Consider the following 15,645-nt stretch of genomic DNA (forward strand, 5'->3'; position numbering starts at 1 on the left):
TGATCTGATGTTACGCCTCCCACCGTTCCCCTGAAGTCCAGTTTGACTCGGCTTTACAAAAAGAAAAGGTTCTTGTAGATATGTGAAAGGCACTAGAACTGTCGAAAAATTTTAGCTAGCACTAAATATAAGTCCAATTTTCTGACAATGCAATATTTTCAGCTTGTATGACATAAACACTCTGAAAATTACTCTTTCACTACATCGCTTTTCTGATCAACTTTCATTAGCAAAGTTATCAACTGATAACGTGACGTTTGCTATGATTGACTACGGGAGTAATGTCTTTGCTTTGTACAACTTGCCATGTAATCTTTGTGTATGAACAACTTAGAAAATCTACGAATAAAGAAACACTTTCGAATTAACTGTGATTATTGATTGTTAGATATAGCTTTTACACTTTTATGCTCACGTTATAACGGTATTCCAATGAATTAATGAACATGCATTCTTCGTTCAGCCTAATACACTGAGCTCCGAAGCAGCGCAGCTCTAGATAGTGACCTTCTGAGCGCCATATTGTTTGTCCAGGGCTGGCAACTTCTGACTGCCTGTTTTTACTTGTTAAAATAAGGTATGTGAGTAACGAATAGATTGTTTTGTGTTACAATAGTTAGATTACTGCATGAGCGTATATGTTTTCCTGAGGAAATAGTGTGATGCCAACATTTTGTCGTATCTATACGAAAATAAGGCACACGGGCGTCCTGTAGTGCTCCTTATAAATTTTATAAAGTAATTAATAAATTTATTTTGTTCATACTCTTATAGTATGTAATCTTTGTTGAAACTCAAATGCCCCTCGGTTAGTATTAACAGTAGTGAATTTAAAAATATGCCAATATTGGATCATTAAAATGGATACACATTCTTCAGTGAATTCTTGCTTTAGTACTGAATGTGTAGGCGATACAAACAATATAAATTTCGTAATTTACTGAAAAAGTTGAAATACCAGTTCGACAGACAACTATTTAGATGTGGGAAGAAACTACATACTTCGATGTACCATTGTGCGAAACACTTCAAACGATTTACGTATGTTGCGCCAATTGTTGACATTTAAGTTCGTCGCATAACCTAAGTTGGTTTCTGCATTTAACGAGCTGGTTGTGTATTTTTCGGCCAATAGACATAAAGTTCGCGCAATATGATTTATGTTATAGCGAATATATAGCATAATCGAGTTTTATGTTAGATATATAGGGTAATACCCAGAATTACATGGTTCAGAAACATCGCCAACTGAAAACACGAACCTGTTGTAAATGTGTTGGTAACGGAAGCGTGTTGCAAGTTGTTGGCAGCCTGCATCAATTGTATATTGACAGTTGCTTGTGCCGAAACCATCACACAGCTTGTAAACAAATATTTTATTGCATATAATAACGGTCATAGCGTGCAGAACAACCCAACAGTCAAAAGGCGTTATCCAATCCCACACAGTAGTATCCTGTTAAGCAAATACTTCGTCGTTCAAAATCCGGCTGTGTTAATGTTACGCGAAAAAGCGATAGCTTTCGTTTTTGAAGTCATTTATACACACTGAGCTGTAACATTTTAAAATACAATGTTGTCTTACCTTTGTGAACAGTTAAATAATTCTACAATGCATGGTTCTGGCATTTCGCTACATATTTCGAAATTAAGACTGATTAAAATTTCGTCAGTAGTCTCCTTCAATAATATTAACTTTCATTTCCATTATGCTCCATGACATTAAATCCTATCATTCAGTATGTTTTCAGTTTTTGCAATTAAAACATCGAGTATCATCAAACACTATTGTGACAGTTTAGTCAACTGATTAGTGAAAAACCGTAATAGGCGTAATGTACACTTCATTATTAGTTATTCACTGTCGCAAATCACAGTTGAAAAAAATGTACGCTTGTCTTCTCGAAATTTCACATTCAGTCAGGTATTTTAAAGAAACCGTATCCCATCTTTAAATTATGATTCTCCTGGATGAATTAGTGTATTTTCAATCACTTCATTCCATAGGGCCTGCAGAAGTCCTCAATGGCATCTCCAGTGGAAACACAGCACGAAGATCAGGAACATCCTGGGTTCTCAATTTCATACAGGTATATAGTGCTTCATTAATTTTGAAGCATAATAAATGCTCTTTCAGAATAGATTTAGTCTTTGTTTATTGAGAAAGTTTGTTGGGAAGTATATCTGGATGCATTACAGGAGTGTACTATGGGAACTTCATGTTTAGTTATTCCTTTAATGACGAATGGTTCTCAATTTTGCACATCAACACCTGTAATACTTCTCCTAACCAGTTTAATGTTTGTACTTCAGGTTGTGCATTTTTTGAAATTAATGGAGGGGTGGCATTAAATGTAATGGTTACTGATTGGTTGTAAAGAGTGTGATGGTTAGAGTATTGAATTGTATCATAAGCATGTTTCTTTCACTTCTATTGTTTGTAAAATGAAATTAAGTGTGTTTGGTTTTCTTAAGCTGTTATATTTTGTGGATCCGTCATGGCGATTTGTCGAACTTCCAATGTTACACCAATATCCAGATGGACTAGGTAAGATGACATTTAGAAGGCTTTGGAAGATGGTGACCTTGAATTGTTAGAGGTAGATCAAAACAGATTACATTCTTCATTGTTGTAACTACATCAACACTATTTGGCCTCGGAATTCAGGTTGTCTAGTGAGGTGATGCAAGGAAAGACACTTCCTGTGCATGAGAAGAGGAGCTTGAATCCTTTTCTGATCCTCCAAATTTAGATTTTTTTTGTGCTTCACATACAGAAATGCCAAGACCATTCCTGAAATAGAGCTCAGTGCCTTCCTTTCTCCATTTACTCTCTCTCTGAAAGCTAATTTTCGGTTTCTTAAGACCTTAAAGAGAAGATTTTAAATTCACACAGCCTTCATTCGTCCCTTTCACAGTTAGTGTAATTTTGGATTAAAAAAAAGAAGGAAAAAATATTTCATCAAAGATGTAAGTCAAATATTATAAATTTCTGGGAAAGTTTTTGGTGGTGCCTATTTGGTAAATTTGCATAAATATTAATAGGAATATTATAAGAGGGTTTAAAATAGTGATAGTTCCATTACCACAATGTAACGTTCACCCATCTTTACTTTTTGAGTAGAAATAATTAAAAGAAATAATGTTGCCAACTCTCTAGTGTGGAGCTGCTAATTTTATGATACTTCAGAAGAGGCAAACCTTCCTGTTTAATGGAACATGTGGACAATGGTTTGATGTTACCATTTGCACTGAGTGATTATTTATAGTCCTGCACCCATACAAAACATAGATGTTTAAAGGTGTCTGCCTAAGAACATTGGGCACAAATCATCTTTAACGTGGTGCATATAAATAAATATCTTGCACCAGGCACACGTAAATAATTATATAATTATTTTAGTGTATGTAGGTTTTTTAGGTAGATGGGCTGGAACTATTTTCATTTGCACTATGTGTAAGAGTGATTACTTAAATGCTGGAACATTAAACAACTCTCTATTTCCAGGTGGTGATTGCAAATTGTTATGTTTTGGTTTTAAAGTAAAATGTTAGTCGCTGCATTCACATTTGTCAGATGTTGCCTTCTGTAATTCGCAAGTCGGCTGGAGGACTGGCCCATTCCATTTTTCTCACTTAGTTCTTAGTGCAACATCTACCACTGATATAATACTTTTGTGTTTTATTACTGCATATATATCATTTAAAAAAAATACTTTATAGTCTCTCCAAAATTAGTTTAGGGCTGACACTTCAGGAGCATGTGAAGGCATGGAACAGTGTTGCCACATCCTGCACAGAACGCACACGTAATCTTAAATTTCATTCAACTAACCCACACAGCGAAACTATTCATTTTATAACTCCACTGATACATTCCTGTCGCTATGATGGATTCTTGAAGTGTAGCTTTCACTGGTGCCATTTAATGAAACATCATCTCCTCCACTGAAATTTCCAAAAAGAGTGTCATTCTGCCATGCTCTGTCCATGATGCTTTGTATATGTTTGATGGGTTTCTTCCAATCTTCATTGTGGTGTTCTGGATGGCTTCTGTTGTAAGTGCTTAGACTGCAGAGAGGGTAAATTTGTTATTATTCCTGGCAATGCAACCTTTGATTTGGGCCCATATCAAGTCTGTTGGGTTGAAATGGCAGTGGTAAGGTGATAGTCTAATGGCTGTGTACCCATGTTTTTTTGCCAGTTCGTTGATTTCGTGGAGATGGATCTGTGGCCTATAGAGAGAGATTTTTCCATAAGCTCGACCTTTTTAAAGTCGTCACCTACATCGACATTAGGACGCTGAAGGCAGTCAATCATTTCCTCCTTTCTGTGTGCCGTGGTAAGTGGCTTGTCAATAACAACTGAATGGTAAGCAGCATTACTTTGAAAAATTGTTGACTGTTTTCCAAGATTTGGTATCCTTAAACCACTTTGTAAATGTAGTGTGGTTCATTTCTTCAAGGTAATCTCCTGTTTTCTTTGATTTAAAAAGCAGGAGACTATTTGAGAGAAAACCTTGCGAGGTACCTACATGGAGAAGAAAAAGTCCACTCCACCCTTGCCAGAAGGCATCTGTCCACCTCTGCTTGGCAGCCTGATCAGAACTGACCCAAGTTTCATCAAGCCACACCACTTCGATATTTATGCTACAGATGTCCCTTAAAAATTGGCATCACCATGCAGCTATATCCCCCCTTTCCATCAACAGCTTATGTCCACAGAAGTTTCCGTAGTGAAAGCCAAGAATGTGTAAAACAGTGGACAAGGATGTGTGACTCCCTTGAAAAAGTCCTAGTCTTTAAGTTTGAATAGTAACTTCCTGAGCGTCAGATGTTCCTTCCCGCAGTAATTATTATAAATGTAATGGTGAATCTCATCCTCGGCGGATGAATAAATATTGGTAATCTGCTTCCAATATGACATTTTCCCCAGGTATGTTAGGTTCCTATGGTTCTTCAACTTCCTTTTCTTTGTCAAAAATTTTCTTCCCAATATTCACATAAATGTTTTTGCTTGTATTCAAGGCTACAGCAGTTCTATCGTTCACTTTTGTATTAGAGAGCAGCAGGCTAACATTAAGTTTTTTATTCTCAAAGTAGGCACATAACGCGCAAACCATTTCTCTTGACTGCCCTCGTATGGCAATCCCATGGCCAAGACAATGATGTCTAACTTTTCCACTTATAATGTTCGATGAACTTCCTGTTGACTTCGTTCAGTACCATATGAGGAGTAACAGAAGCAACAAATAAAAGAATAACTCTTACAACAATAAAAACTCACACACAGAAAACCATAGGAGACAACAATCACTCAGGAGAGCTACCTGGCAGCAGCTCTCCACTGCAAGGAGAAAGTGTTGTGTGGACCAATGGTTTTGCAACTTTGGGGATTTGCTGCAGCTACTGGTAGTATGGTATTGGTGGAAAGTGGTCCGGGCCTGCTGCGTGGGTTTCCCCCCCTACCACTTCTGTCCCTGCCTTCAGTCCTACAGTAATTTTGGATAGACTGCAGTGGTCCAAATACAGGTTGTGACCAATACAGATACAAGGTGAGCTTACTGCCAATATATCGTTTACCATCTCATCTGCTCTGTTTCTAGACATTTGTCTGTGAATGTGAAAACTAAGGTGCTATGTAATTACTGTGTAAATTATGTTTTAAATCCAGGTTACGCAGTTTTCTCGAATCACGTTGTATTTGTGAAAGTTTATTGCACAGTTTTTGTTAATTTACTAAGCTATTTGCAATTACTCCAAAACTTTTAGTTCCAAGCAAAGAAACATTCTTTGACAAAAAAATGGTTGGTTCAAATGGCTCTGAGCACTATGGGACTCAACTGCTGAGGTCATTAGTCCCCTAGAACTTAGAACTACTTAAACCTAACTAAGCTACGGACATCACAAACATCCATGCCCGAGGCAGGATTCGAACCTGCGACCGTAGCGGTTCTGCGGTTCCAGACTGCAGCGCCTTTAACCGCACGGCCACTTCGGCCGGCATTCTTTGACAAACTTAGGCACTTTGTTTTCTTCTTATGATTCCTGTCTAAAATGTAGTAATGTCATATGGTGCTGGCCTGTGTGGTATGTGCACCAAATGCCAATAAAACAATTTCTCTGACAAAAAAGGATAAACACCCAGAGGGACAGGAGAGTGAAAGGGAGCTTCACATTTATGAAAGTTATCCAGTTTTATTTCATAATGAAGCCAAGACAAACTTAAATACAAGCACATTGCTGGTCCCTTGCGTCTTCTATCTACCTGGACATATGCGCTGATTCAACTGGGGTAGATATATACAGCTATTGCACACTCTCCAGTGGTAGTTGTCTCACAAATGTTGCAGATGGTTCTTGATACTGCTATATTGGGATGAAGTCAGTGACAACTTGTCCTGCATACATTGTTTGGGGACAGATAGGGATATCTTGCTGACCAAGGGAGTATCTCAACATTATGCTGGCTGTTCACAGGCACATAAGCCATATGTTGAAAAAGGTTAACACTTGAGGATGATAGATGTTAGGGGATAACACTAATGTGTCCCTACAAACTTTGCCTAAATGTAGCCTCTTCCATGGTGCTGCTGTACTCACAGACTGTGATCTGAGGTAGTGTAGAAACAAGATTCATCACGGAAAATGGTACAGTACCACTCAGCAGCAGGCCCTGCTTCTAGTCACGGTACTACAGTGGTGTTAATGGCAGCCTACTCATGGATGTTGATGTAGTAGGCTTGCTGGTCTTCAGTCAATGGGACGGGATGATATGGGGTGTTGTTGTAAGCCATTGCTTATGCTTGGATGGCAAGTGCAGATATGAAGGGGTTGCAATGTGGTTGGTGTGCACTGGGGCATTTCTCCCTTCATGTGGGCAGATTTGGTTGACAAGTACCTGGATGCCTTATGTGGTTTCCCCTTCATCCCCCCTCAGTCAGACATGATGCCTCTGTCACATTCAAATGTCTGCTGTTTGCATATTACAGAATTTGCCCAGCTGGCCGCAAGCAGGCTTAAAATGATGCCCCCCGTTCGAAACTCTATTAAATGCTGGTTTCTTTATCTTAACAAGTGTGTGGTGTTCTCCATAATCCTCCAAAATTCTTGCTAACCATCTGACGCATTGCACACTCATCATATACTCTGCCAGACTTGATGACATTACCAATAGCTTACAACACTAACACTTTGGGGCCTGTTATAACCATCACAATTGGTTGCAACTGTAGTGTTTTCATACCAACTGATGGCACTAAGTGCAACATTTACATTTACAATAGAGTATACTGTCTTAATGGGTAACAATTTTGTCAGTGGTTGTGGAACAAAAGTAAATCTGTAATGTGGATGAACTAGAATATTTAGGAAGCTTAAATGTTTACGTCACATTTAGTTCTACATTGCTAGATAATTGCATAGTGTGTACAATTTAGATGACCATTGTCAGAAATCTTGACATCACTAGATGCTGTGTAACTGTGCTGTGTCTGATAATTATTGCTCTACCACGTGCCCTCTGCAGGAAAGGAAGTAAATAACATTGATTATTTGTTACTGGGCCATATGATATGAGACAAATTCCTTAGTAAACAGCATAGAACTTACAGTAAATGTTAGCATCTCATTGTAAATGAAAATATACTGCTAAGAATTGATAGGAAAGGAACATTCACTGCTTGACAAAAGTAACATGTTGAAATTGTGATGTCTTGTTATTTGAACATACGTTTCCAAATTAAACTACTGCAGTGCACATTATTGTACCAATACTTGCAAATTGTCATTACTTCACATTCATTTTGTGCATATGCTTGTATGGTAAACGTTCAATTCACTTCACTCCTGTATTTCAGGTTAATTCAAGGAGATATCATGACACCAGATACAGAAAAAGAGCAAAACAATAGTTCAAAGACAACCCATTGTTTGATTTGCAATAGTCGTGTGGCAGTCTCCTCCAGGAACAGCTGCAATATTTTTCACAAGTACACAGTTACTTCCACAGAGAAACCAATATCGTATACTATTGGAACTGTTTTAGGGGTGGAGATGAGTGAGGACACAGTGCACAGTCACGTCATTTGTAAAAAATGTTTCAAACTTTTTAATGAAATAGATGAAATAGAAGCAAGATTGGAGGAAGTGAAACTTGAAATAACAACAAATTATAACAAGACTTTGAAAATTCAGAGTGAAGCAGAAAAGGAAATTGTTCAGATAGTTGAGGAAGATGAGGAGAACCATAAGTTGCCCCTGGGATCAGAAGATGGAAATGTTGTGAAAGCAAAAGTTTTGCCTCGAGCTCGTAAAAAGGGACCACTTAAGAAAATGAAATCAAGTCACTTAATAAACAGTGAAGAAGAATATGAACAGCAAAAGGTATGTTATAGATGGTGATATAGAAATAATTGCTCAGTGAAAGCATTATAATCTTAAGATATGCCAAGGATTACTGTTAATTAAGGAAAAACTTCATTTTTATGAACCCTAAAATCTTGATGAAATTTTATTATTCACCATGGACTGTTTCATGTAGAATACATTGTGCACTTTACAACTAACAGTTAAGCTCATCAGTCTCTCCCTACTATCATGTGTAAACATCCTGTAACGTAAGCTATTGTTGTTAGTTATGTTAAAGCTTTTTTCTGTTACTGATGAATAATTGTCCAAAAACAGATACAAGGTAAAGTTGAGAAGTTCCCATTGCGCCAGTGAAGAAATGCACTTATTTTTTCCTGACACACTCCTTGTCTGTAACTGTTCTTGTGCATATTCCCTCCTTTAAAGTTTAGTGGTGAAAGTTTTCTGAAATATTCATCTACTCTTTGTATGGCCCTCCCACTGGAAGGAGGCATTTTAACTAGGCTGCATATTGGGCACTGCCTTTTTAGCCATTGTCATTCGATAAGTGGCTACCCCACCACTTTGTACACATTGCGTCCACGTTTTAACTGTCCGCCACTTCCTAATGGACTGCCCATTTTTTAACTGTTTACGTTCCCGCTTGGGTTTGCCGTCTGAGTTATTGGCCACTTTAGCAAATGATGTGCAGGCTGGCGACCACATTTACTTTTTATCCTCCGAAGCAATATGGCAAAGGCCATTTAATTTTTAGTTTTGGACCTCTGTTTCTGTATTGTGTATTTTTAGCCCTTTTCCCGTGTGCCTGTTTTTAGCTGTCTCTTGTTATGTCAATTGGGGTTGATGTATAGTCGTTTTTTAACTCCTCTCTGTCTTCATGTTATATAGTTTTGACTTGGGCGCATATGACCCCAGTTGTTTTCGCCCTAAAGCAAAGCAAAACCAAAACCAAACTACACCTTGCATAACCTTCTTGTCTATGAACATTTTCCAGCCACAGGATTTTTTACTTGTGGAAATCAGTGAAAATCTGAAGATTTAACATCTGATGTTTAGGGCACATGTTTGAACAATTCATAATCAAATAAGATTTCTCATTGCTGAAGTACATTTGTGCTCAGGTGCTATGATCTGATGACATGTGATTATTTCCTCTTCTTTTAACTTCTCCACCTTTTATACAGGGGTCAAAAAGATTTGCATATATTTCCCAATCAGTATGTCACCCTTTCATGGTAATCAATGAGAGGAATCTTTTTTGTATCCCAGATGAATAACCATCACTGTACTTCAGAATATATTGTAACATTTCTAACCTGCCCGTGTTGCTAAAATACCTCAGTGTCACTTGATGTTGTGATGTCTCATCGTCTGAAATTGCTTGAGTTGGTAGTATCATAGTTCAATAAGAGCTACAACATCATTGAATTAAGCTTGAAATTCTTTCACCTTTCTGCAGATTAAAACACTCTTTAGTGATCAGCTCACACGGTCTTTTTCATATTTCTATCTGTGTATCAACAAGAATACCATCTTAGTCTTATCAGTCCTCTTTCATTAGAGATAATAATGCCAGTAAACCAAGTTAGTAACTACGTACAGTGGATTCTAGATTGACAGTTTCTTCATAACACACTTCCGTAATGGAGTCCTATCTACAAATGACACACCTTCACCCAAACATTACAAACAACTCCCTGATATGGTCACTGGAGTTTTACTAGTGTACTAGCACAGAAAAGTTATGTTGACTTCTGCAGGTAGACTGTGCAAAGTAAGTCTGTAAATTATTCACATTGGCTAATGGTTATCACTTGAATAATTAAGGTGAAGTTTCACACTCAGAACTTCATGTGATGGTGAACATTAGCCATGAATTTTTTCATTAAGAAGTTAACATGATGAGGTTTAACTGCAAACATTGATATAGGGACGCTGGTTTAGTGATTATTAGGTCCAAATTCACACAGAGATGTTAACTTGATAATAACTTAGGGAGGACTGGTGACATATTGTCTAATGATGGTATATGTAGACAAGTGTAAGAATTATTAATGAAATTTGTAATTACATTTCACTTTACAGTGATGATAACAGTCAAATTGAATGGACCATCTCAGTCTTATCGGGCCTCTTCCTTCAGTGTAATAATAGCAGTAAATCAAGTTAGTAACCACACACAATGGATTCTAGACAGTGACAGTTTCTTCGTAACATGCTTCCATAATGAAGTCCAAACTTGTATTGGACCAAGCAATAATTTTGTTTATTTATATGTTAGATAACTGTAAAAGTAATGATGTTTGATGTACTATCTGACTGATTCAATGCATACCTCCACAGTGGGTTTACAGAGTTCCAAATAAATTTCTCAGATCTCCAATTTTCCTAATTCTTAATTAGTACCTTATTTGGATAATCAGATGTACTAGCTGAATTAGAAAAATTGGAACAAGAGAAGTATGTTATAAGATTAAATAAGTTCAGATGATGAAAGTCTTTTCAGGTGGGTCAAAACTTAGGTTACAAATAATTTGTTTGACGACTTCTTAGCATAAATAAAACTGCTTATTGGAAACGGGGAAATTATAGTTTTAGAATGAGTTATGTCTTTTCGGAAATAAAACAGTGAGCTCACAGTACTTTTTATAATCGCATGAACTGTGGACATAATCAGTGATTTCTCTTAAATGAAAACGTTTTCATAAGGAACTTGAGTGGGTCATTTGAATCAGTATAGCTCAACCAAACCACTGAATGATAGGTAAATCTTAATGAAAATCACCTAATGAAGAATTTTGATATTGTACATAATTATAGTACATCTGGTATTGATACATAAGATAAAAAGTTATTTAAGCAGTAATATTGTAGCAAATAGTTACCTCACTTTGCTACATATCGGTATCACTTTTTCTGTTACTACTTTGTCTCTGTTGTGTAGTGAAGAACACGCATCTCATATACTGGAACAAAGCAGTGCACAAAATCATTTTCATTCTATTTGACATGTTCCAAACATTGCTGAGAAATTCATTTTCTCTCTTGCCTTTGGTCAACATTTAACAAAGCTGGAATCTGTTTCGCATAAAGCTGTCTTTCAGTTAATCCTGTTTGCTCGTTCTCCTTTTATGGTTGTGGCATCAGGTAGTTTGTGCGCTTTTGATTGCCGGTCATTCACGTTGTGTATTTTGTCAAAATTTCCCTCTGGTGAAGTTTTGAAATGTCTTGTGTGAGTAAGTGCAACCACATTTGAATTCAGCTACCCTTTTAACTTGAGGCAGTAGTCTCCTTGTAAACTTTCACAAACATTAGTGAATTTCTTTGTGCGATAAACTGATAACCTATCAAGCTCAAATAATTACATGATGGTATTGCATCCTTTTCATTACTGTGTAGTGTTTACCAACATTACGAAAACAAAATTTTATTACCATTAGCACAACTGCAATGCCTTGTCGATAACTTTCTACATTTCTCTCTTATGAGGTACTTCTGTGATATTTGATTTTATTGCTCCGCCATCTACAGAATCAGAACAGTAGGAAATATAAAACATATCATAACAATTTTTGTTGGCTTGTGCTTTAATTTATACAAATACATCTGTTTCATAATTAGACTGATCTGTGTTTCAAATTTGCTTTGAACTGCTGCTTAAAATGTTCGGTTTATTGTGCTTCCATAAAGCATACATTGAATTTTTACAGTTATATTAATGTTTGAAGATATCTAAAACTTTATTACAAAGTCAAGAGCACCCATATGATAGTTTGTGTGTGTGTGTGTGTGTGTGTGTGTGTGTGTGTGTGTGTGTGTGTGGGGAGGGGGGAGTTGTGAGTATTATTATTTTGGAAGACAAATGGTGACTAGCAACTAGCCATTAAAAACACCCAGTTCTGACTCTGTTAAATACCTGTGTAATGCCAACTTTGCAGTAATTTTCTTGAAAGAACATCACCTGACTGCACTAATTTTTTCCTGTCCGCTTTCTCTGATGTGCATCTCACTATTGTATCATCAGCATTGCCAGTGAAATTACTGTTTCTGTTAGTACTAAGCCTGGTTCTGTTCTTTTCGTTTGCAGGAAAATGCTCCTGCTGAACAGTTACAGTCGTGCTTTCATTAAAAATGGGGTTAGCTGAAATTTTTGGGAGGACTCTTCTGCTCTACTTTTTTGTACCATTGACACCATCATAACCATGAAAAACCATAATTGCAATTTGTCCATAATGTTGAGTACATAGGCTACGCATTGATTACCAAGTATGGGAAACTGTGCCTATATTCGATTTCAAGTGATGAAAGAGGAAACCTCCATCTACTACATTGGTGCTCAGGTGTTCTTAGGTCATGAGTTGCGTCATTGTCCTCTGGAAAATGTTTGTAGAGAGAAGATTTCTTTCCTTTCTTCATTCTCGCTTCATTAGAAAAGGGCAACAGGAATATAGGTAATTTGTATTCTGTAAGCTTTGCAATGTCACCAATCTTTTGCAGTGGCTTGCCTTTGGAAAATTTTCAGATGTTCTACAGCTACTTTTTCACCGTGCACTTTTATGGCATTGTTCATACTAACCAAAGACAACAGCACATTCTTCTTAGACTGTTTTATGTTGCCAAAATTACAACCAGTATAACTTTGGAAGGTTCTGTTACCAATTTCTAGCACTTGGTGACAATTTATTTTCAGGTTTCCGATTATCCCTGTGACAGACATAAGTGAATTCATTTCCGGAAAAGGTGGATGGACATTAAACCACTGGTAAATCTTTGCACAGTCTTGTACATCCTTATTTCGTCGTGTTACCCGTAGATCAACGTCCTGCTTCCCATTTGAAAAAGTCACTTCGATAAACTCTTCTAATGACGAGCAGATAGCAGTTGCTCCAGGGGATCCTCCAACCTACTTTGCTAGAACTAAATCAGTTATTCCGCTTCCTTGTGTCAGACCACTCTTGATGGAGCACATCAGATTCTGCTCTGTGGCTGTATCTGACCAAACCCCTGCCAAAGGGAAAGCAATTCGATTTAGAGTGAAATAACCCTCATCTGCAAAATCCTTGGACACTTGGAAGGCTAGTTTGTAATGGTATTATATGTTGCACTTAAAGATGGGCAAATCTTATATATTGAAAAAGACCACTTGCTTGAATGGTATCATTTAATTAACACTTGCAATACCAAGGGGGGGGGGGGGGGGAGTACTTAATGCCCACCTTTTGAAAAGATTGATTACTACGCATATTTTTTAAAATTTTGTAAAAATTATTTGTTGCCTTTAATGAAGTCTTCTTCCAGATTCTGTGATTTACATTTTTCACTTAAGCTTAGTCGGAAAATTTAAGTTTAAGGGAGGTGGTTATAAAGTCTGCCCCACTTGGTGGTAGATGTGACTTCCCACAATGGTCGTCTTACTCAATAAATAATAGCGTTAAGTGACCATAGAACTCATGGAAATTATATTTCTCTTGGTTGACAGCACCAATGATCTCAACAATTCTTCATTGTTTCTTGTTCCGTGGCACTTAGTCCAGTGTTAGATACAAATGTGATCGAAAATGTAATGACAGTCACTTACTGATAGAGTACCTACAGCTGCTGAAGATGAACTCTGAGCACCTGAAACTGATGACAACACAGCTTGCAAGGTTAGTGACAGATATATTACAAGCACTGGAAAAATTTATAGCTCCTAACATCCTCACATTAGAAGACGAGTAGCTCAAAACATAGTGACGGGAAGAGAAGGCATAAGAGACGAAGACAAAGTAAGAACAATAAGAGAATCATCTGAAAAGTTTTTGTCTCCAGAAATTGTCAACATTATAATAAAGCATACCGACGAAGAGGCATTGAGGCAGAAATTACCCAAGACAGACTTGAATTCATGGCATATATAGGGCTACTTATTATTCTGGGGAAGGAAAATGACAGTATGTCATCTGTTATAGATTTATGGTCCTACACTTCAGGAAGGTTTGTTTATACTGCTAGCATAAGCCAAACCAGATTCCAGCATCTTATTAAAATAGTAAGATTTGATGACAGAGAATCGCGAAGCGATCGCAGGAGATGTGATAAGTTTGCTGCAATACAAGAAGTTTTTGATAAAACGAATGAATAACTGCTAAAAGATTATTCTGTTCGGATGCACACTGTTACTGATGAAATGTTGGCATTGTTCCGTGGCAGGTGTTCCTTAAAGATCTTCATGAAGAAAAAAACCTGGTAAATACCATATACTTATACGTATGCTCACAGATGCTAAAACCAGATATGTTATCCGCATGGAGCCTTATGCTGGGAACAGAAATGATGATACCCAACAGTTAAATTCCACTGCAGCTGTGGTCAAATGCCTGGTGGTTCCTATACATAATTCAGGGTGAAATGTCACCACAGACAGATATTACACTTCAATTAATTTGGCTGAAGATCTATGGAGGAATTGCAAACTAACTCTCATGGGAACATTACAGGCTAATAGGAAACATATACCTAAAGAACTGAAAGATATCTCAAGACGAGAATTATATTTTAGTAAACTGGCTTTCAGTGATACTAGTACTGAAAATATTCCAATCACAATTATTTCTTATATCCCCCGTGAAAAGCCCAAAAGAAATCTGCTGTTTCTGTCATCTCAACATTATGACCCTAAGGAGAAAACAGTTATAAATTTATATTATAAAGAGACTAAAGGTGGCATTGACATGATAGATCAAATGGTGAGGAAATATTCAGCTAAGAGGGCGGCAAGAAGGTGGCCGCTGTCTGTTTCCTATTCTCTTGTGGACATAGCAGTCATAAATAGTTATACACTATTTTTGTTCAACTTCCTGGACTGGAATAAGAAAAAAAACCTAGTAAGTGATGACTTTTACTTAAAGAACTGACACTGCAGCTCACGAAACCATACATTGAAGAAAGGGCTACAAAAATTGCAGGACTACCCAAGCCTGGAGTTTCAAGTATGGAGGGTATTCTTGGACAGAAAATCGAACAGAACTTCGGTGCAAAGGAAGCTTATGGAGGTAAAGGTAGATGTCGTTTGTGTGTTGGTGAAAGCTATTCAAAAGCAGAAAAGTACAACGAAGTGAACAAAACAACAATAATAATCAGCAACAATTGTAAGAGATACACATGTGGTAAACACAGCAAAAATCTCTTGTATGCTCCAAGTGTGATGTAGATTCCAAAGGAAGTGGTAAATAATTCTTCTCGCAAAACTGTGTTATCTACCTAAGCTATCTGTATATTACCTCAAGTTTTTGTA

General features: G+C 37.1%; 1 protein-coding gene across 1 annotated transcript in view; it reads left to right on the forward strand.

The window, feature by feature from the left end:
* The first annotated feature begins 792 nt into the window (after nt 1–792).
* Nucleotides 793–15,645, forward strand: part of LOC124595041 (zinc finger protein 37-like) — a 69,576-nt gene continuing 54,723 nt past the window's right edge. Inside the window, exons 1-3 of the mRNA XM_047133604.1 lie at nt 793–808; nt 2,008–2,090; nt 7,859–8,384. Coding sequence (XP_046989560.1) covers nt 2,026–2,090; nt 7,859–8,384 — 591 coding nt within the window. The 5' untranslated portion in view covers nt 793–808; nt 2,008–2,025. The remainder of the gene's footprint in view (nt 809–2,007; nt 2,091–7,858; nt 8,385–15,645) is intronic.

This window comes from Schistocerca americana, chromosome 2 (assembly GCF_021461395.2).
Source record: "Schistocerca americana isolate TAMUIC-IGC-003095 chromosome 2, iqSchAmer2.1, whole genome shotgun sequence".
NCBI classification, from domain to species: domain Eukaryota; kingdom Metazoa; phylum Arthropoda; class Insecta; order Orthoptera; family Acrididae; genus Schistocerca; species Schistocerca americana.